We start from the raw sequence: 21,957 nt of genomic DNA on the forward strand, positions 1-21,957 counted from the left end.
CAAATGTACTACTGATATGCAATTTACAAAACACATGGCAACGGTCCCTCTACTACAGCCCATAGTATCCGCATGGATACAACCAAAGAAAAACAAGTATGCAATGCCGCGTGCACCTCTCCCGGCTCTCACCCACTTCAGCGCGGGCCACGACGGTGCTCGAGGGCGCTGCTACCTCCGCGCCCGCGCAGGGGGCCGGGAGCTACAAGCACGTACAGAAACACGCAGTTTTGCCCCTCCGCGGCCGCAGCAGCAGCTCCTCGCGCCGCGTTTCCCCGCGGGCCGTTAAACGGGCGTGGCCGCGGGGGGCACCCTCCCCAACGGCCGCCTCAGGGGCGGGGCGAGAGGCGGCGCGTGGCGCGCGGGAAGCAGCCGCCGGACCCCCCTTCCCGCCCCCCTCCTGGCGGCCGTTGGGGAGCCCTGCGCGAGGGCGGCGCAGGCGCGCGCGGCGCGACCGTTAGCGGGCGGCCGTTAGGGCGCAACTGTCGCCCCGGCGCGCGCCGTGCGCAGCTGCGCGAGGCCCGGCCGGGCGGCACGGCGGAGGGACGGGCTCTGGGGGGCTGTGCCTGGCGCGCTCCCTCCCCGCCGGGGCTCTTGCCAGCCGCGGTTGCTGCCGCTGAGCGCTGGGAGGCGGCAGCGAGTCCCCCTCGCTGGATCCGCTTGCGGAGGGGGAGAGGAGGAGGAGGAGGAGAGAGACTTTTACCTTTTCTCTTTTTGCCGACTTTACGCACCATGGCCTGGACGCTGCCGCCCGCGGGGAAGGAGCCGCGGCTCAGCGCGGCACCTCGCTCTTGAGGCCATGAGGGAGGCGCGGCGGGGCGGGAGCTAGCGCCGGCCGCTCCTCTCCTCGCTTCGCCTCTGCCCGACCACCATGAGAGAAGAGAGAGACGCCGCCACCGCGGCCGCCTGCCCCTGCGGAGCCCCGCAGCACTGCCAGCCGCCGGGCGCCCCCGCGGCCGCCACCGAGAGCCTGCGGAACGGCTACGTGAAGAGCTGCGCGCCGCTGCCGAGGCGGGACCCCCCGAAGCGCTTCCTCTCGCTGCTGCTGCTGCCCGCCGCCGCCTGCCCCTGCTCGTGGCGGGCGCTGCTCAGCCTGGGCGCGCTGGCCGCGCTCGCCCTCTCGCTGCTGCTGGCCCTGCAGGGCAGGGGTAGCGCCGGCGGGCAGCAGGACGGCAGCGGCTGGCGGAGCCCGCGGCCGCTACGCGCCCTGTTGTGCGTCTCGCGCTGCCTCAGCCCGCTGTTCAGCATCGCCTGCGCCTTCTTCTTCCTCACCGGCCACCTGGCCCGGGACGAACGCGGTGGCGCGGCGCGCTGGTGGCTGCTGGCGCTGCCCGCCTGCTGCTTCTCGGGGGACCTCGTGGCGCTGCAGTGGCTGCTGCCCGCGGAGGGGCGCGACGAGGAGCCCCAGGCCGGCGGCGAGCTGCAGGCGGCCGCGGGCCGGCTCCTCACCGTGCTGGGCTCCGTGACTGCGCTCAGCCTGCTGCGGCGGTCCCTGACGCTGCGCCGGAGCCTCCTGCTGCTGCTCTTCTCCAGCCTCGTGTGGCTCGTGTCTTTCGCCAGTCTCGGCCCGCTGCCGCCGGCGCTCAGGCCGCTGTTGGCCGCCTCGGTCGGCGCGGCCGGCTGCGCGCTCGCCCTGTGCGGCGGCGAGCGCGGCGGCTTCGCGCCTCGCGGCCGGGAAGCGCCCCAGCAGCCTCACCGCCCGCGGCTGCCCAGCGCGGAGGAGAGGGGGCCCGCGCTGAGAGCCCGGAGGAGGTCCAGCTGCGTCTCCCTGGGGGAGAGCCCGGCCGGCTACGCCGGCAGCTGCAAGATGTACCGGAGACCCTCGCTGCCCTGCATTTCCAGAGAGCAGGTATGTCGCTATAAAGCTGGAGGGAGGAACTTTTTCTGAGGGACGATGAGCGCCACTTGCTTTTCCCAGCTTCTCTCTGTGTGCCGGGTGTCGGGTAACCGTCCAGCTCCTGTTGAAGTAGAGGAATATGGTGGTTCCCCAGCGTGTGCTACTTCCTCAGCCTGGTGCTGCAGAACCAGTGATGCCCTTTGCGTATGCGTAAGACCTAAATAGCAATAAGGCGCTTGCAGCAGGATAAACTCCTTCCTGGCACCCTATTTGCACCATCTTTAGTATTTAAAAGTTGTCTTAACTCATTAAAGAGAGAAAGAGAGAAAAGAAAAAACCCACTTCGGCTATCAGTTACTTTATTATTTGGGTTGATTCTTTTCCAAAGCCCACCTCCTCCGCTTCTGGCAGACTTTAAGGGAGAAGGAAACCCCAGCTCTCCATCTGTATGGCACTTCAGGGTCTCCTCGCTTTTTGCCGACAAAGCGATTGCTAAGTGCTAAAGAAAAATCATATTTTGAGTATATTATTTACCTCATTCGCTGTTTGAGTTGTGGCTGTCCTTCTGTGTTGCAGATTACCGTCTCCTGATTCTCTCATTCTCGCATGCCCTTCTCTTCCTCACTTCAAATAAGTTAACGTCGTGTTTGGTTTGGTTTAAGAAACTTGTTTTTACCAAAGAGCAAGAACTGCTCAGTAGAGTCTGGAAGGATGCCCGAAACACTCAGTTTTCTTGAATGGAACTCTGTTGGTTTCTACCTCGTGGAAAACTTTTCAATGAGCCTTGTTTTGTGTAGTGCAACCCCCGCGTGGGGCTGAGCTTGTTTATATTTGGGAAGTCTCACGTGAACTCCGGCAACCCCAAGTTGTGTTGCCGGTGGGGTTGGCCCGAGGCTGCTGGGAGTGGGTAACGAGCCCGTTTTAGCGGGAGGAGAAGGGGGAAAGTTTTTAATGAACTGTTTCTGGGAAGCAAATCCCTGTCTACTTCTGTTGTGGCTGAAATTCATGGATCTTAAGTGAAATTCTGTAGTTCGGCTTTAGCATAAGTCCCATAGCACGCCTCTTGTGAGGGCCATGAAATAGCTCTGAGGAAATACGAAGTCAGTCTGAAACAGAGGAGTAGTTTTTGAGCAGTTTCTTCCTCAGCATTTCTACATTTATTCACCAGTAATTCTTTTTTTTTTTTTTAACCTAAAAGTGCAAGCGTGCTGAAATCACTCATTGAATATAACTTAAAATTATTAAATACATACTAAAAAATTTAAAAACATTATTATACAATATTCTCAATATATCTTAATTGATATTAAAGTATTCTAATTTGCCTTCTCTACTCTGTTCACTTTCGGATAGTGAATGATCTCTTTTTTTGTCTGTCATCAGCAATACATATAAAAAAAATCAACAAATGGAATAACTCCTTTCATTAACCTTTCTACATGATACAAGATACTTGTTCTTATGCAAGTTACTTAATGTTTCTTTTTGTATTCAACTCACTTTCTAAAACCATGTGTATATTTCAAGTTAAGGCATTGACTATTCTTTAAAAAATATCATAAATGTCAACCATAATAAATATGGATTTTACAGAGTGTACTTAAATCATTCATGTTCATAATAAAATGTAACTGTTTGGTGTTCACACAGAATTGGGTATTTTTGTTATCCCTAGAAGTAAAAGGAAACAAGAAAGAGATCTTAAGTTCTCTACTATATTTTTCTAACAGTCTGTTATGCTTTAGAGTAAATATTTGTCTTTTATTATGCACAGCTTAAAAGAGTTTCACAGATGTATGTTCTATACAATAGGTTGTGGGTGATTTTGCAAAGATAACACAGTTTAAATCCTCTGATTTCCTGTCTGTCTTGGAGAGAGATCAGACATTGTATAGCTGATAAAATGTCAATTGATTGCGTGTGAGAAGTGTGCAACTTTATTTGGATAAATATTAAAAGCTCTTTATGTTATTTCCTTGAAAAAGAAGGAATGCTTGCTCTTCAGACAACCTGTTATGCTATTAAAAAAAAACACCTTTTGCAGATCTTTATACAATACTCTAGTGATTTATTTAGTATTAATGTTTAGACATAGCAAGCTTAATGAGCATCACAAGAAAGATTAGCAGAATACAAGGAATGGGGTATAAGTCCACTAGGGCACGAATATGTTAGTAAATGACAGCTAAATTACTATAGTGCTCATACTTTATGTAATTTGTGTAATTACTAATGTGGATTAAACTTCTACAAGCAGGAGCAAGTAAAAACAGGCAGAATTTTGAGTTATTCTCAGGGCAAAATAGGGAACTTTACATAATTTTTCAGTTATTGATTTGAAAATATGTCTTGTTCTGTCTAGTTAAATACTGTGAAAAAATATTTGTATTGGGTTAACTGTCTTTTTCACTAATTAGCTTAAGCCAATAATTATAAGATATCTGCATGCATGGAGAGTGAGGGGGGAGCAGTTCCATGTATATGCAACCAGTAGTGGACACACTGGAGCTGGTTGAAGCTGTTACTGTTTTCTGGGGCAGGGGCCTGTGAGCAGGTTCCTGTAAATGCTTTCTGATTTGAGCCATCTATATGCTAAATGCTTGAATCACTGGTTTCCGTAGTTGGACAGATACGGCAACTGCAATGCTGAAAAGTTGCTAACTTGAATTGCCTTTGTTCTTACCCACTATATGAAATCTTCGCTTGCTTGAGCCATCCATCTACAACTTCTTGCTATGTGTGTTAGATAAACCTATCTATTATAGGTTTACGTTTTTATGTACGTATATCTAAACACCAGTGTGAAAATATGTAAATACAAATGCATATAGATCAGAATGTGATATGGCTAAACTTAAATCACAAAATTACACAATTACTATTTCTTTTATGAACTCAACTCTCTTAACACTTTCTGCTTACATTTATATGATTTTAGTAGGCTTTTTGCATCCTTACTGCAAAGTTCATCTTGTGCCTAGGGAGACTTTTTTTTTTTTTTTTTTTTGTCTCCCTTTAACATTCAAGTGAACAGGTATCTGCAAGAGAACCTGGTAGGAAGTCATACACAGGAACTTATATAAGTCAACAACAAAAAAAGAGTGTTTTCTAAAATGCGTGTTCTTCCTTGCGGAAGGAATAGGCCTTTCTGATTTTTGTGAGATGTGTGTCCAAAATAGTCTGCAAACAGATGCCTTTTCTTTTTCCGAGCTACCTGACTTGCTGTTCGAATGTGTGGGAATGCTGGCATATTTCATGGATAACACCTTCATGTTGCACTCCTGTTAAATTACAGGAAGAATTCTCACGATCAGTTATTAGATTCATTGCAGATCTCCCCAATTTCAATTCATATCTATCTTGTACCTTTTGTAGTTTACTTTAGAAAGATCAGACCTCAGTTAGTCAAAAATATTTATACAACTTAAAATTAATGCAATTCTTCATTTGCTTAGATGTTATCTATCTGTTCCTGCTTCCTATTTGTGAAGCAAATCATGTTTCATTATTCTTAGGAACTCTGTCTGTGAGCTTTATAGTGCAAAAGCTACCTGTTACTGTGTATTATTACAATATATGTGTTCACAGAACATGACAAAAATGTTATTAGGGAGCCTGAGAACAGTTAAGAATTCCTTTAGCTAAACTTTAATTTTTTAGTTATTCAAACTTGTTTTGAAATCTGGTGGGAGGCTGAGGATGTTTTATTACAGGACAGATGGAAAGGAGTGGAAAAGCTGATGGAGAAGAAGGTTTCAAGGACAGAGTGATTAGCTGTGTCAAATGGAACTAACAGGATAAAGTACTAATTTTCAGCTTTGGCTAGGAAGAATTTAAATGCCCGCAAGGAAATTGTACAGATTAGGAACAAAATATCTCATAGGAGAGTGTCTAGAATTACAGTGGAAGACAATATATCCAGACTGGTTTGTAAACAGTATGTTCTGTGAGATTAAATATGAAAGAGACAAGAGCTACAAGGGATCAAGTAGGAAAAGGGTCATCTGCTGACATAACCTTTGTGCGTGTATGTATTCACCTGTTGGTATCATCCTAATAATGGAACTTGACTAGCTCCAAATGGGAATTAGAGGCTTAAAAGATACCAAATTCCATGTGAGGGGAAGAAAGTAGAAAGAGAAGAGAGACTCCAGAAAGGGTGTTGCTGTAGAGTGCAAGATTGCAGTGTGAGCTGAAGCCCTGACGATCCACATGGATGTCTTTGTCATATATGTCAGTGAATACTAGAGCTGTACGCAAGATTTTCTGTTAAAGCATGTGCCTTACTTGACTTATGTTAGGAACTGATTTTTTTAAACTTTTGTTGTTTGTTTTCTTGCTCCTATTTTGTTTGACTCCTAACAAGCAAAGATATGCAGCCTTGCTGTCCTTTAAGCCAATCACTGAATTTAGTCCTTCAAAGCTGTTGGGTCTGGTGTTTACAAAATACTTGCTGAAGATGCAAAAAAGTAAAAGTTGTGCTTCTCTGCAAAGAAAAGGATAAGAGAGGGAAATTGGAAAATGTAATATTTCCATGACAAACAAAGAAAAAGCTGTGGGGAAAAACGGGCGAGAAGCTTCTGGCTTATAAATGAGAAAGGAAGGCAATCTACAGGAGGCCAAGGTAACTTAGGATCTCACACTTGTTTTTTTTCTGGAATAGAATTATGGGAAGAGAGGGCTGAAGAAGTGGCTTAAGGTGAGAGTTAAAGGGAAAGGAGAAGTTGAATTCTAGTGTGACTTCTTTTTTTTTCTACTGGGAGAAACAGAAATGCTTAGCAAGATGTAACAATGCAACAGAATAAATTTTAATAAAAAGAGACTTTTCTGCAACTTAAGAGCAGGAATGAAAGACTAAAAGATAAGGGCTTGGATTGGGCAGGCCAGACTTGGAAATGTATAAAGCATAAAAGGTATCAATAACTAAGGATCCAATGGAACCAAAAGAAAATTAGAGTGTTCCAAACAGACAGGAATCTTCAATGCTAAGAACTTACATGATAGCATGATATAAGCTAATGGATGGTGGTATTTGGAATACGTGAAAAAAGCAGATCAGAAATTTGTCCTTAAGCAAGGCCTAATCAGCTGTGTGGTCTTTTTGGTGAGTGTGAGGAAGATGAGTGGTTCAAGAACTCTTGAGACTGTGCGAGCAAATGATTGTTAAAATGAAAGAATAGTTTTCAGATCGGTCTTATGCTCGAAGATGGGTCACACAACTTTGGAAAAGGACCTAAATCATATAAATAAAGGCAGCTATTGACCTGGGGTATACTTTGATGTGTTTATTTTCTCAGAGCCATCCCTACATTTTCATAGCTTTTTAATTTCTCATGCTGCTTTGGAACAAGTGTAAAATTACTGGGGGAGGGACAGATGAAGGCACAGATGTTTAATCTTTGTATGTGTCTGCTTATTTGGTATTTTAAAACTGCTTTGGTATTTATGAAGTCTGATGCTGCCCTGCACAACCTTTTGACTACCAGTGCTATTTTTATTTTGTACAAGAGAAATGAGAAGAGCTGACCGTTGCTTCTGATTGAATGACTAGTTGAGTAGTAACTGATGTTGGGTTGTCAGCCTTATTGCTGCTTTGTGCAAACTTAAATTATCTTCACTATTTTAAAGGCACATTTGGAGAACATGTTCCATTTGTTGTTCCCTTGATAAAAAATTATGTTATGAGATACGAAAATTACCTTTTCCTTAGATAATTTCCTTTTCTATAATATACTGAAGACATTATAGAAGATGAACCACATTAAGTTGTATTTGGATAGTTTGGATCTGTTTTTGAGAGCTCATGCTACTTCTGTGAAGAATGTTTTGGGGGTGGGGAGGGCTCTTAAGAATTACTGTATAGGTACATTGGTTTAACAGTATCCATGCTGCTAATAACTGAGAAATGACCATGTGGTTTAATTTTTGGAGATTGCTTTAATTTTGCCCAAACAACCTCATTATCCCTCACCTTCTTCCCTTTCTCTTCTACCCTGCAGAGCAATTATGCTACTTGTAGGTATTTCTGCTAGCAAGTGTTACACCTGCCTATTTATATTTACAGTCAGTGTAGTCTTATCAGCAGAAGATTTTAATATGTACTAAAGTCTCTGGAAGAGAGTAAGGCTTAAGGCTTTCAGAGGAAAGTGTTTTAAAGTGTGTGCGTGTTTTTTTTTGTTGTTGTTGTTGTTTTTTTTTAATTTTCCTGAGGTAGCAGTTAGCTATGACTCCCTGCATAGGCACTACGATCCTTATTTTAGAGGGTCTCTTTTAAACTTAATTAATGGTCGCATTACATTTTCTTTTTAAATGATTGAACACTTCTAACACAATGGGAGCTAAGCAAAAGTTTAAAAAGGACATTCTTAAACCGCACTCTATAGTTACACTAGATCGTTCACATCTTTGGTGTGATTTCTGTTCCAGTATGACCAAACATTGGATTAGATTTAGTGTTTCTAAAGTTTTTTTTTTTTTTTTTTTTTTTTTTTTTTTTTTAAAGTCAGTATAGTGTCGCAAATTCAATTACAGGTTATTTTCACATTAGTTCTATTTCCTAAACACTGTTAGGTGACAGCTATTTGCTACTTTAGGAATGTAGTTTTGTTCTTTGGCAGATTTTTTTAAAAGAATTCTAAATTTCTGGGTACTCTGTTATAAGTATTAGATAAGAAATACATTGATACACATTTTTAAAATGTATTTTTCTAATACTTTTGACTCTTTTTAACAGCTAGTATCCTTTCAAGCGAAGCACTGATACAGGTAGTTTTTCAGCATTTGATTGCTGATGATTAGATACCTGAGGATCAGTGGTTATCTTCTTTGTGCAAAATGTATGGTAGCTAAGGAACCTTATGGTGTGTTTGTTTTACAAAAGTGGATGTCCTCCTGTAAGCCAAACCTGTTATTTTTGGAAGGAATAGACAAGAAATTATTTTTTGTGAACTTCCTCTGAGCCAGAGGTTGATCTTTGTATTTATAGGACATCAGTAGTACTTAGTAAAATTCAGTGTCATGTTTCTGCTTCAGTTGTACTAACTTGAAAAAGAAAATGCATTTGAGAAAAGTCTTAAGTGATTGCTTTCTTCATTAATAGTTGCAGTAGCCTCAGTTGTATTTGGTTTGCCATAATAGATGTACAGCATAATGCATAAGCACACTCACAGGTTCTTTGATATGCCTTCTTGCAATTCCACAGTGGCTTACACATTTTCAGGCCCATGGAATTATCTTCACTGCATAATTTGGACATCAGTTTCAGTTTATTTAAGGTACATTTTCTTAATTATAAGCAGATATAGTCTTATGTGTGAGTAGCAGGGGATAGAAATCTGATCAAACTTGAAGGTGTGATTGGGACATGGAAAATTCTGTTCTGTCTGTGAAATGCCGTCTACTCTGGCACTGAATGAATTAGCTTAGATTGGAACAAGTAAAGCCACATTAGCCCGTTTTTCCACTTGACTAGTTGCACTGTCTGAAAAGTGGGCTTTACTTGGCCCATGAGGAGATCTATGTTGATCTGTGTTATGCTGCTTCCACTGAGAGAATCTGTGCAAAAATGCAGTGAACCACACAGACTTATCTACTGTGTATTGTTGTTTATAGACTGGGTTAAATAAATACCTGGATTAATTGCATGAGAAACTTTTTTTCTTCCGAACAGATCAGCATAGGACATAGTAAAGATAGGAAATACACTGCAAGGAGAAAAAAAAAAAAAACAGATTTGTTTTGTCCACCCCATGTGTATTCTCTTTCTGTCCTTGCTCTAACTCACTCTGCGAGCAGGCCAGCCTATCTGTCTGGGATCATTGAGATATACTCGCAAAAGAAGTTTCAGATGAAATTGGCACTGAGAGAATTTCATTCAGCTAAGCACACAGATGTTTATTTAGGCACTCACTTGTCTGTTTTCTTCTCAATAGTAAAAAGCCAGATAGTATTATGTATGTTCTTACGATTAAAGAAATATGGTATGTCTAAATAAAATGAGTGATTAAAATCCTCTACATGACAGCATTTGTGCTGCTACAGGACAGTCGAAATACTTAGATTACAAGTATCTGTACTTGCACACTAACTATGTGTACTGATAGAAAACCTTTGGTTAGATATTTTTTGTCTTTTTTTTTTTTTTTCCTTCCACAGAAGGATTGCAGTAATTTTGAAAATCTAACTTGTTGCTTTGGAACTTTTAGTTGAACAAGCTTGTCTAAAGAAGACAACTTTTCATTGTGGCTTTATTTTTGCTAACTGCTAGATGTTTGTTCAATGCTGAGGGACATTTTTTTTAGATAAACTTTAAAAGAATTAGTTTGCAGGAGACTTTGTAATGTCAAGATGGAGGTAAGAAAGCATGAGTAGATGAACAGAGGTCCTGTTAGATGTGTAGATGAACAATAGATGCTTGTTAATGCTCTTATGGGCAGCCTGTGTTTTCAGACTCTCTGAGACAATGTCAGTTATTTCAAAGTCTTATGTGAAAGATTAAATTAGTATTTCAGTCTCTGTGTGAAGGATTAAAAGTTGTTATGAAGATCAAAAATCACATATCATTTAGACTCAACTTCAAAGTGAAGTCTTGTTAAAACTGAATAAAACTCCATGCTTACATAAGAAATTTGTGCAACCCGTTATTAAGATCACTAAAAATAACTTCAGGGCAAACCTTAAGAGAAACTGATGTTATATATCTACATGGTAAACCACTTGTTTTTGCTTTAATTTGTGTTTAGAACTTTGGAAGTGTTTTATGCTGTATTTCTATAAAATAGAGATATAATCTTGGTATTAAGTTTTACTTCAGAATAACAATTGGCCTATAACACTTCTCACCTAAGTAGGAAAGGCATACAGTTATGTCATTTTGTTTCTTGTATAAGACTAACTGCTGTTAAAATCTCATTGCTGAAGATTAGTAAATCTGCAATACTTGCCTTCACATGTATCCTGGGGTAGGAAGCTACCTAGAGTCAGCGCAGCATTTTAGCTTTCAAGTGGAAAAGAACATGTGTTTTACAGTGTTTAACGAACGAGATTATAGTCCCACTTGTCAAAAATTCACAGGGCTTAGTGTAATTTATAACCGTAGCTCTCTAGAGCAGGTGTTAACAGTCTCAAAGGACTACATTCTTAAAGCTATGCTCCTTCCTCCTGGGTATTGGTGGACAGGATTAGTGCCTTATTAGGCACTAGTTTGGTCTTAAGAATGCAGGATAAAGAATTTTCCAGAAAATTAATACTAAATAGTAAATTGCTTTTTTCTTGTCTCTTTTGAAATGTCATTTTTCTTTCTCCTTTTCTGCCCTTAGATGTTTCTAACTTAATATTTTTTAATATCTCTTTTTGCCAGAGTAATCTTTGTCTTTCTATGAATGAGAAGATCAGTAATGTAATTGGATTCAAAATTATGAGCGACTTTTACCAAAGATGATACAAATGCAATGAAATTTTTTTTAATGCATGTCAACTAATTTAGTATTTTAAATCCACTCCTGTAAGAATATAATCTATAAAGTAGAAGACCTTTAGCATTTATAATACAATACTGTTTCTAGAATTTTATGCTTAAATATTAAATAAATGTTCATTACTGGGAAATGGCACACAATTAGACTGCATAGTACATTTATTGTTGATATACTCAAAATTAATTATCTTGGTGTGTGCGTATAATACTATTTTTTTTCCATGTTGTTTTTTGGTTGGATGCAAGGCATTTGCTCACCTGCTTTGTTATCCAGGCATACACCTGTTATCTGTGCAAACTTATTTGTAAAGTATGGTCTCTTGGTGTGGAGACTTTTCTAACTAGGAGAGTATTCTTTGCTATCTACAGAGAATCTATAAAAGCTAAAAACAATTCTGTTTGTTTCTTGGACAGAGGGGGCAAAGGTTTTCTAGTTATATCGTATTTTGTTTGGAGGAAACTAAGGCTTTTAGCCATCTTGGTTATTTGGCATAACAGTTTCCAGTTGTAAGCAAGTAGGGAGGGAGAAGTGAGATCAGCTCCAGTGCTGTATTTATTAGCAAAAGTAGGTAGCTAATGATAATGGAGAGTAAACTGCATTAAAATAAATAGAGGAAGTTGCTTTGAATTTCTCCTCCATACTTAAAGCAATAGAAAGCACCAAAGATTTTGTATCCTGCAAAGTACCTTCCCGGTTTATTAGAATCTTATTTAAAAAAAAAAGAGAGGAGGAAAAAAAAAAAAAAAAAGCTTTGCCTGCTCTTTGTATTACTGAAGTTTGTATATGAAATTAATTGAAACATTTCATTCTGCTTACAGCATTCTGCTCTCTTGAGTTTTATTTATCTCCATATGGCAGATGAGTTAAACTAGACTTTCGCAGAGCTTTCGAGGAAAATTCCGAACTTTATTTCCATTTTGAGTAGGTCTTTGACTGAGCATCTCTGTTAGCTTCCCAGCTGTCTCCCAGGCATGTTGCTTCCTTTCTATTAGCTCTGTGAAGCCCCTTGATGTTCTACAATGGTAGCTCTGCAGATTTCATGAAGAGCGGTAAGCCAAGAAAAGCCAGAGACCAGAGGTGTTTCTTTTCTTTGTCTGGACATGCACTTCACCAGGAGTTTGGCTCTGTTCACAGAGCTAAAGTTCCTTTTCACATCCTAGTCAGATACACCAAGAGGTAGAGCTGGAGGAAAAAGTGTGCTTCTTGTGGATTCCATGGTTAGTTGATTTTTATAAAGCAGACAATTTTGGCTATTGGGAAAGGACATTTAATCACTGTTATTTGGGTAGACTTCCAAGCCTTGCATAGAGGCCATCTCTCTATACAAGTTAATCTTACTGTGCATCAGTTATAGTTCAAATTTTAAGTCATTTGATACCTGTGTTCATATTTAGGTGTCAGCGATTTTTGTGCCTTCTGATAGAACTTGTCTGTGGATGTTCAACTACTTCTTGGTTCTAATCCAGAAATGTAGAATGTGTTTTTATCAAAGACCCTCTCAGCAACAATCATCTATTCTAGTTTCACATAATCTACCTGAACCTTGAATTGCATACTAGAAGTCATCACATGGCTATGCACCACAAAACCCATACCTTAGCCAAGAGAGGGAAGTTCCTATCAACAATTCACAGACTGGAGAAAGGGTTTGCTTGAGACTTCGTGATCCAGCAGTGAGTAGAGTGGGAAGAGTTTGGATCTTAGGGCAACCCAAAAACATAAGTCTCATCAGTCTCTGCTGGCCTGCTTCCTCCCGGCAGCTTACTCAACATATCTTTTATTGTCTCAGCTTCTCTGCCTAGCGATGCCTCTTCGTTCCTCCATCTCCTTGGTCTCCTTGGGATTTCAGTAAAGAGGTACCAAACTACATCCTATATATTTTTCAAGCTGTTTTTATGTTCAAATGCAGAAATGTTTCTTCCCCAATAGATAATTTCCTTCTGTTGTTGCAAGTTTGCTGGTTGAAATACCTCCATTTAGAGGAAAAAATTCTGAAATGCTAACAAGTAGTTAATTGCTAACTAAACTGGAGCATTGATTTTATCATGTAAACATGGTATCTCTTTTTGTTTCTTGTTTTCTAGGTAAGTATAGTTGCCATTGCATACTTGCATACTCTTCTTAGGAGTTTTATTTCACACCATTCATTTATACTCTTGAGCTTTTTGGCCTGGCGGTTGTTTTGTTTCTTTAGAATGTGGGTAAAGAAAGATACTAAATTTGAGCACAGAAGTGTCTGAATAAATTGTATAATCAGTCATGTATTTGAAAGAAGGAGACTTCTTGTTATTGGAGAATTAGGATGGTTTTAGACCTCCTTTTAGAGCAGTTTTAACTTGGTATGAACTTGATATAACGTAAGGTTCCTGAATGAGTAAGACTTTGTGAAAGAAATAGTAAAAAAATTAATCTCCTCCCTGTATCGTCACCTTTTGGTATCTGCTTCTCTTTAGTGGTCAGGAAATGGCTATGACAAGTCCGTATGCTTGGCTGGCCGTCAGTCATCTTGTCTGCTCTAGAATGTTTAGGGATTTCCCACTTACAGTTGCACTGCAGAGATAAATTAGATGGGAGACATTTTCATTACTGAACTGTGTGCATTTTTCCTTGGTGACGCCATACCTGGAGCTTTTATGCTTTTATTTATTCTTTTAAGAATGTGAATTTTTATCTTGCATTTTTGTTTCTTTTTGCTCCATGATTATCCCATTGTGCAAAAAGCAATTGTTTTACATTAGATGAGCGTTGATGTCAACATGTAAAAGGTCTGTGCTGTAAGTAGTTTTTCATTTTTATTCATGTCCTGAAATGGCTAAAATTAACACTTAAATATACTCCTCCTCCAAATCATTTAAAACTTTTTTTGTTTAATGTAAGTTAGACTGGCACATGAATGTTTTGATTAACATGTGTGATTTTGTTGCTGATACTGTTCTGGAATCAGCACTTGCTGTGAAAGACAATTCATCGATGTTGAGATCCACTCAGGCTTTCTGTGTATGACTTGTGTATTTTTTGTCTTACTTAGGTCAAAATATGTGGTTCCCCTCCTCCCCCCGCAATGTATACAGTAACTGTTTTGTTTTAATGTCTTAATATGTGCTCTTGATTTTATTTATGAACAAATTTATTTTATGTGAATGAGTTTCATAAATTCTCTTGATGTTTGTATCTAACAAATTTTAATATTGTATAAAATAAGGAAAATTCTTCAATTATAAAATTACAAAGGTGCTACAATTTAGCTGTTTATATAGAATCTGCAGGTGACTAAAGTTTTTTAGTTTCATTTATGGCAAATACTTTCCACAGTTTATGTGGAATTTTTATATTTCATGTTTTCAAAAAATGTTATCTTCTAGATGTTCTTTCACATGCTTTCTGATTAAAAGAACTATAGTGTATGCAGCTATTGCAAGCGTGTAAGAATTAAAAAGTGCCTGCATCCAATTTTGCTATAAATGTTGGTGTATAGCTAGATAGGTTAACTGTAAAGATGCTAGTCAAGGGTTAACTGTAGTGTGTTTTCGCTGGCTGCTGAGTGAAACAGGATGCAGTGACTACATTGTCAGACTGCTGGTGTGAGTGCAAACAGATGAGGAAATGCTGGATCAGGCACTTCAGCAACTTGGGCCGTTACTGAGGCAACGGCTTGCGTCATACGTGCTAGCAATTAGCTTACAGTTCTTTTATTTTTGATAGTGTTGCAAGCTGAACTTGACTGTTACAAAGGAAACGTCTGGCTTCTTCTCAAACTAGTGTGTTGTGACTGTAGCTACGGCGATCCTGAGAATTTGCAAAATATTACTTTGCATAAACTGAAAATATTTAAACGCTCTAGCCTACCTTTCCAAAGAATTTTGCAGTTGTGCTTGATTCTGAAAGATTTAAAATAGATTTTTTTTTTTTTTTCGTATCTGGGCAAAAGTGCTCAGTCCTGTTTACCAGAATAAGTAAGTTTCAACATCACTTCATAGGTTACCACCTTTTTAGCAATTACGCCAAAGTATTCTTGCATGGTCTCAAGTGTTATAGAAAAACATAATTTTCAAAATGAATGTTACCTAAGGGGTAAGCTCAAAAATAACAGATTCTTTTTCTAAAGACTTCTTTTATATGTTGATTAAAATTCAGTAACTTCCCGTGGTTTCCTAACCACCAATATAAACTAGCTAGTGTTGAAAGCAGTATGTGTTTTGTCTTAGAAAATCATGAATTCTTCTCCATTTAACTTCAAAACTATAAAGAAGTTCACAGTAACTGGTTTAATATGTTGTTGATGAGTGTCGCTTTTTAGCTAACTAGATTGTTTTTTTAGGGAAAAATCATGCAGTGACCAATAGATAAAACCAAGAATGTTTTGCATTTTAACTTAAAAAATAAAATAACACAGGAAAACAGATGAACTTAGAGCTTAACCAACTAGTTTTATAGTACATGGTTACAAGCTAAGCTTCTTCAAGTGTCCAGATTAATGTAGAATACATGCATATTCCTGTGCTTGTATGAAGCTTAAAAAGTTAGTTTTGTTTTTTCCTAAGTATTTAAATATTAGGATTATCAAATTATTTTGGATTTTTTCCATATAAAATTTCATTTTCCTTCCTTAAAAAAATCAAAATCTAGAGTTGTGTCAGTATCTAAAGTTTATATGTAGCAACCAGTATTTTAGGGAGCTTTTTTTCATACTTTGCTTGAGTATTAGCTCATTAATGCATGTCATGCGGCCACCATTTGGTATGTGCTTTGTTCGTTATACATTCATATTCAGTTCAGTTGCAATCTATGAAGTTTTACTGTTGATGCCAATGAATATTGGGGTTTAAATTTGTAAGGCTGATAAACAGCTAGCCTAAGTATTAGAAAATGGGACACGGAAATCTCAAATCAGTGCGAGTTTTGTCTTTAATCCTCTTTCAATTCCTAGCAGTAAAGTGGAGATTATGGTGTCCTCAGATCAAGTGTTTCATGAATCTGTGTCCAGTAATTTGCCATTTATGTAGGACAATGCCTAAAGGTAACATTGAAACATTTAATATTTTATTGTTATTTATCACTGTAATTTGTCTGTCTTTTTCCATCAAGAAATGGGGAAAATAGGAATGGATTGGAGGATCACATTCCTATTTTCTGTCCATCTTGCAGCATTCTCCAATTAATTTGTTCTTACCTTGGAGGCCCAAATTAGCTGAATTTAGTAATTGGCACTTGTTAACATTTTTCAGAAAATTTTCATGAACAGACGATGTTCATTTGTTTCCTGAATTTCATATTCTCAAACAGATTTGGTGTAGGTAAGTTTGGTGTCTCATGAAGTCCCATGAGATTTCTGGGTCTTTGTTTTATATTTGTCATAAGTCAGTTTCTCTAATACTGTATTTTTAGGTAGGTGGGCACAAAGAAAGAGAAAAGGGAGAAAAGTCTCATATCTTGTGATTATGATTCTTACCAGGGTAAGTCAGTCAGTTAATTGGTCTTTGTAACTCTTGTATAATGCCTTTTTTTTTTTTTAAACAAAATACAGCTGAAAGTACTAAAAGTGACTGACAGCTCATTGTTTCTTTATATATATAGCTAAAATGGTCAGCAGTCAGTTCGTCTTATGTTGATAGTAACACAAGATGACAGTTTCTGATGCGTCTTGTGTGTCAGAAATATTTTCATGCTTTTGAGCAATGCAAATATTTTGTTCTGTTTTCTGATTGCATTGTTATTTCTTAAATGATCATTAGCATCATTTAAGATGGAACTTAATTCCTATTGTCTAATTTGAATGATTTTCTTCAAGGCCTTTTTTTTTTTCTTTTTTGTGTGCTTGCCAGCAACTTTTATTTTATTTCCAAGTAATTATTAAAAGAAATAAAGAAAGCAGATTTATTTCTATTTGCTAGACCTTTTCTCCTACTATTAAAATCTGCTGGTTTTCTTGGCATATTAAGTTTCTCTCTACATCTACCCCTGGGAAATTACAATTTCAGCCAACAGTAAACCTGTCAGTGGACTTTTTGGTTTAGAGGATTTTGGATTTTTAGAGGATAAAAGCTAGAGGGAATCACGTGCCATGGCCATCCCTAAAAATTTGTTGGCATGTCACAAGTCTCTTTCTTATTTTATGATTTTTGCAGCTTATGTGTCCAAGTAGCTTGTTCCCATTTGTTTCAGTGTCAGCCTTCATTCAGGCTGTTTGGAATCTACACAGAATTTTAGACTTCTTAATTCATCAATAGAGTTTTAGCAGTTCATTAAAATTCTGTGGAATAGCTCATTTCTCCTCATTGCTGTTGACAGTTGCAGATCATCCTGCACATCTTCAGATCCCACTGCGTATTTTCTTTTGGTATAACTGTATAAAAATTGTCATTTTCAAAGGTGGTCCTCTGCATACAGCAGGAATGTTTTAGAGGAATGTTTTTTGCTCAGATAAGCACTGGAAATGAGGACTTCCATGGATTTTTAAGCTCAAGTGATATCAGTACCTTTTCCACACCTTTCATTTTTTAAATTTTGGAATGCTGAACATTGTAACCTAAATATTCATTGTCAGACATAGCCTTTTGATCGAAGGAATAGACTCTCAAATTTTTGAGCTAATAGAGTAAATTAGTAAAATTCAATATAATACATGTATAGATCTGTCAGTAGAAAGCAGAGCATGAAAGAAACACTTCAACAGAGGGCTCCACTCTCGCCTATTGAAGGAAAGCTGAAAATAAGAATTCGAAATTGGAAAAGAATTTAGAAGATGTGAATATTCAGATTCTTCCATATTAGTATCTGATATATTCAATTCTTTTCTCAGCTTTCTCTATTCTTCCTTAATATCTCAATCTGTTTCCTTTATTTCTGTTTTGCTGATTGCACCCATGGCAAAATTGACTCAGATTTGTGGTGCAACAGTAGCTTTTGTTAGCTAGGTGGTACAGTTATAGTGCAAGTTTTCAGTTGGAGTATGCTTAGTATTAACTTTTTGGTGCTAAGAACTATGCTAAATTTAGATTAATTTTTATGTAGTCACAAAAGGAGAATATTTCTTTGATCCGTGGATGTATCCTTTCTAATCTTAATATCTCTACTCAAATACTGCAATTTGCTGAGCACTTTATGGCCTTTACATGAAAGGAGTGGTCCTCCTTACCACTTCTCTGTTAATTCCTGCCCTGGCCTCATCCCCTTTTGTGATGATCCAGGCATTCGCGATGGTATGCAGTGAATTATTTGGGGAACTTATTCCGATTTTTGTTTTTAGTATTTTTTGTGTCTTGAGTAAACTATATATTCTGTGTTTACCAGCATAAAAGAGGAAGAAAAACCCAACAATGCTTCAATATTGCTTCGCTGCCATATAGCAAGCAAGTACTTAAAATCTAAAGTATTAAGTAGTTTAAGCACTTTGTCAAATGAGATACCAAATATGCAACGTCATATAGCATACAAAGTTTTTTATTTGAAAGGCCCAATTGAAACCCTAATTTTGATTTTTATCTGAAGTAAAGATTTGTGCAGTAAATGGGGGCAGAGAACTCTTTTGAAAACTAATTTAAGATTATATGGTAAAAGAATCATACCATAATCATGTGTGGGAATGGAATGAACTGGTAAAGAACACATGTAATTCAGATATTTACCAATAACAGAGTATTGGGTTTTTGACAAAAATAGTGTAATACTGTTACATTTGAAAAGTCTTAATTATTTTCAAGACAGTAAAATGGGAACACTGTAAAATTGTAACAACACTATTGTGAGTCATGTTATGAGTCTGGTACTCTCAGCAATCCATCGTGCTTCAATTTACAGAGCTAAGTAGGTAATGGAAATGGTAATGGAAAAAAAAGCTATTCTACTAAAATGTAAAGCAGAGGTCCTCTTGTGTCAAGTCAGGGAGGATAGCAGCTCATTGTTGATGCTTTTAGGTATTTTGATATATTTTTCTGCCTGTTTTTGCAGGTATTTGAAGTTTCCAGTAACGTAAGTTATAGCAAGGAAGTTTCTAGCTGTTTGAAGTAATCTTCCTGGGCTCTTAAGTTTCTTGTAAAAACTCAGGCATATTGCAGCAAGAAAAAGGAAAATGTGTCCAAAAACACTGTTTCATGTTAATACTTCAAGCTTGGAGTAAACTTTGAGGCAAATGGGTCCCATGATTTGATCCTGCCAGCTTCAAGTACATTTGTATTTGTCTGCTAATATGGAATTGCGCAATCCAAATATGTGTTATTCCTTTTATAGTCAGTTTATGATGTTTTTATTGTGTAGAGGTGTTTACTCGTGTGTTCTGTCCTGGAGAGATGATCCAAAGGAGAGTTTATAATCACTTTTTTATGTGAAGTTCAGAAAGATGAAGCAGAAATTTGCCTTTCATTAAGTTTGCATTTTTAAACCAAAATATTAACAAAAGTACTGGTTTTAGGAATGTGTCAAAGATTAAACTCCTACACAGGAGATGTAGGACGAAAGCAAAAGGAAAGATAAGCTGACAGAGAGGTTTAATTAGATCATGAATAAACAAGCTTGGATAACAAAAAAGCAAGACTAAAGCTTGAAACTGAAGTGTTATTTCAGTTGAATCAAGTTTTGGTTTAGTATAAGTTGAATCATCAGGCTCAACTAATCAGTAATTTTTTTGGTCTTACATACCAATTATGCCTAACCAGAAGATGGAGTCAGAATGCTTCTTAAGGCCTTATTGATTTGTGGCAGTACAAGATAATCTATTCTTCACAATACTGTGTGAATTAGGAATGTGCAGGGACTTCTATCACTGGACATCCTAACCTTTCCCCTGTAAAGTTTTTATTTTCAGACATGTACTGAAAAATCTAAAAACAAAACAAAAAGACCTTTTTAATTGAAACCATTTTTAGAAGTGGTAGAGGGCAATTCTTAATTGACCAAGGAATTTTGTGAACCATTTCTTAGGACTGTAAGAGTGGCCCTTAGCAGTCGTCCCTTGTAATGACTGTCAAGGGTGTAATGGTTCTATGGCATTTTTAGAAAAGAGGTATAATGACTATGGTTTGTGATAGTTTTAAAGAAGCTGTATGTAATACTGTTAACAAAATAACTAGCAACAGTAGCATTCTGTACAATCCACTCAGGAAATTGGGTGAATATGAGTGGAGAGTATATGTTGATTTTTGGTCTGCTATTAATCTTTTTGATTAATTAAACTTTTGGAGAAGTAGCTTATAATGCTTAGATATATTGCCAGAACTCTGTTGTGGCAAGTGAACTGTCAGAAGTTTTTTGTTCTGTGAAATGTAGTTTGTTTTCTTTAAATGCTCAGTGTTAGCAGAGAATCGAATCAAGCCCAGACTAGGTAACCTTAATCTGAGCTCTCCTGCATTGCTGTGTATGCAGCACTATTTGGTGGTCTCCAATCAAAAAAAATTCCTCTTTGTATGTTAAAGGTTTGTTCGCCATGCAAATGTGCTATGCACTCATTTATTTATTTTGCCCAGGTAGTCCTGTGTGGTTTGGGAGAATGTAAAGATTACCTTTTTTTTTGTTTGCTTGTAGAATGTTTTCATCCACCCTATTCTTTATCTATGTATCTAATCAGACATGTTATGTTGTGTTCGAATATTATAAAATGCCGTTTGTACTCACACTGAAATCTCATAGCTTCAAACCAACTACATAGCCTTTCTAAAATTATCAAAGCTATCATCAGTGTCAAAAATATCTGCCGAAATCTTTGAAATGGACAGCTCAGCACCCTAACTTACAACTTTTTTTTCAGCCTCTAAAGTGTGTTGCCTAATACTGTGATTAGTTTCACAATCAGTTTAAACAAAGGAGCATACCATACACTTAAATCCATTGCAGCCATTTTAATAACCATTTATACAACTGAGAAACTGCATTTTCTAGTTTGCAAATGTAGGAGCTTATTTTGTGTGGCCTGAGGCAATTAAGACTGCTTAAGTGTGATAGTGAGTGTTAGAATTGTAATAGTGTGAGTCAGTTCTAGTGTTTATAATATTGCAGCCTCACTTTTTTCAAGCACTGCTATGAATTATTGTTGATTGAAGAGAAAATCATTTTATTTTAACTCTTCCCTTCTGTAAATGAGCGAGCATTTCTTTTTCTGGTCTTAACTGGTTCATTTTAGTAAACTCTAAGCTGAGCTTCCTTTTAGATATATATTTCTCTTCAGAGCTGAATTTGAATCTTTCTGAAAATGCAGTTACTTCAAGAAGATAAAACATCTTATAGCTATGTAAATGATTGCACAAAAAGGTTTTAAGAGATGATTTTGTCTTCTATTTTATCTTCCTGTTAAATACAAATAAAAGGCATTGTACCATGCTGTCAAATATTTATAATTTGAAAGGAACTTTTATATCCTTACCACAGAAATCTAGCATTTCCCCTGGAACCTTTAAGCTGTTTGTTCTTTCTTTTTGTATTGGAGATACCTCTATAGGTTAGTTTACTGACAATATAAACCTGTATTTATGGCCTAAAACTTTGTAAATATTTATAGGTACCTTCACGAGAGCTTTGTCACTGTACGAACCGATATATGGATGTCTACACGTAAATATGTGCATACTATCATATATACAGTTTCTTTCAAGATAGCTTTTTGTCAGGTAATCATCCCTCCCTAGTATATTTTGAAGCTGTTTTGATGAAGTTGGA

At 38.3% G+C, this 21,957-nt stretch overlaps 1 protein-coding gene across 1 annotated transcript in view; it reads left to right on the forward strand.

Annotated features, from left to right (window-relative positions):
* Window positions 1-663: 663 nt before the first annotated feature.
* PDE3B (phosphodiesterase 3B) overlaps window positions 664-21,957 on the forward strand; it is a 68,726-nt gene continuing 47,432 nt past the window's right edge. The window contains exon 1 of the mRNA XM_088525923.1: window positions 664-1,849. Coding sequence (XP_088382049.1) covers window positions 872-1,849 — 978 coding nt within the window. The 5' untranslated portion in view covers window positions 664-871. The remainder of the gene's footprint in view (window positions 1,850-21,957) is intronic.

Source organism: Tinamus guttatus, unplaced genomic scaffold (genome assembly GCF_059628265.1).
Source record: "Tinamus guttatus ecotype Peru unplaced genomic scaffold, ASM5962826v1 Tinamus_guttatus_pri_ptg000240l, whole genome shotgun sequence".
NCBI lineage: Eukaryota > Metazoa > Chordata > Aves > Tinamiformes > Tinamidae > Tinamus > Tinamus guttatus.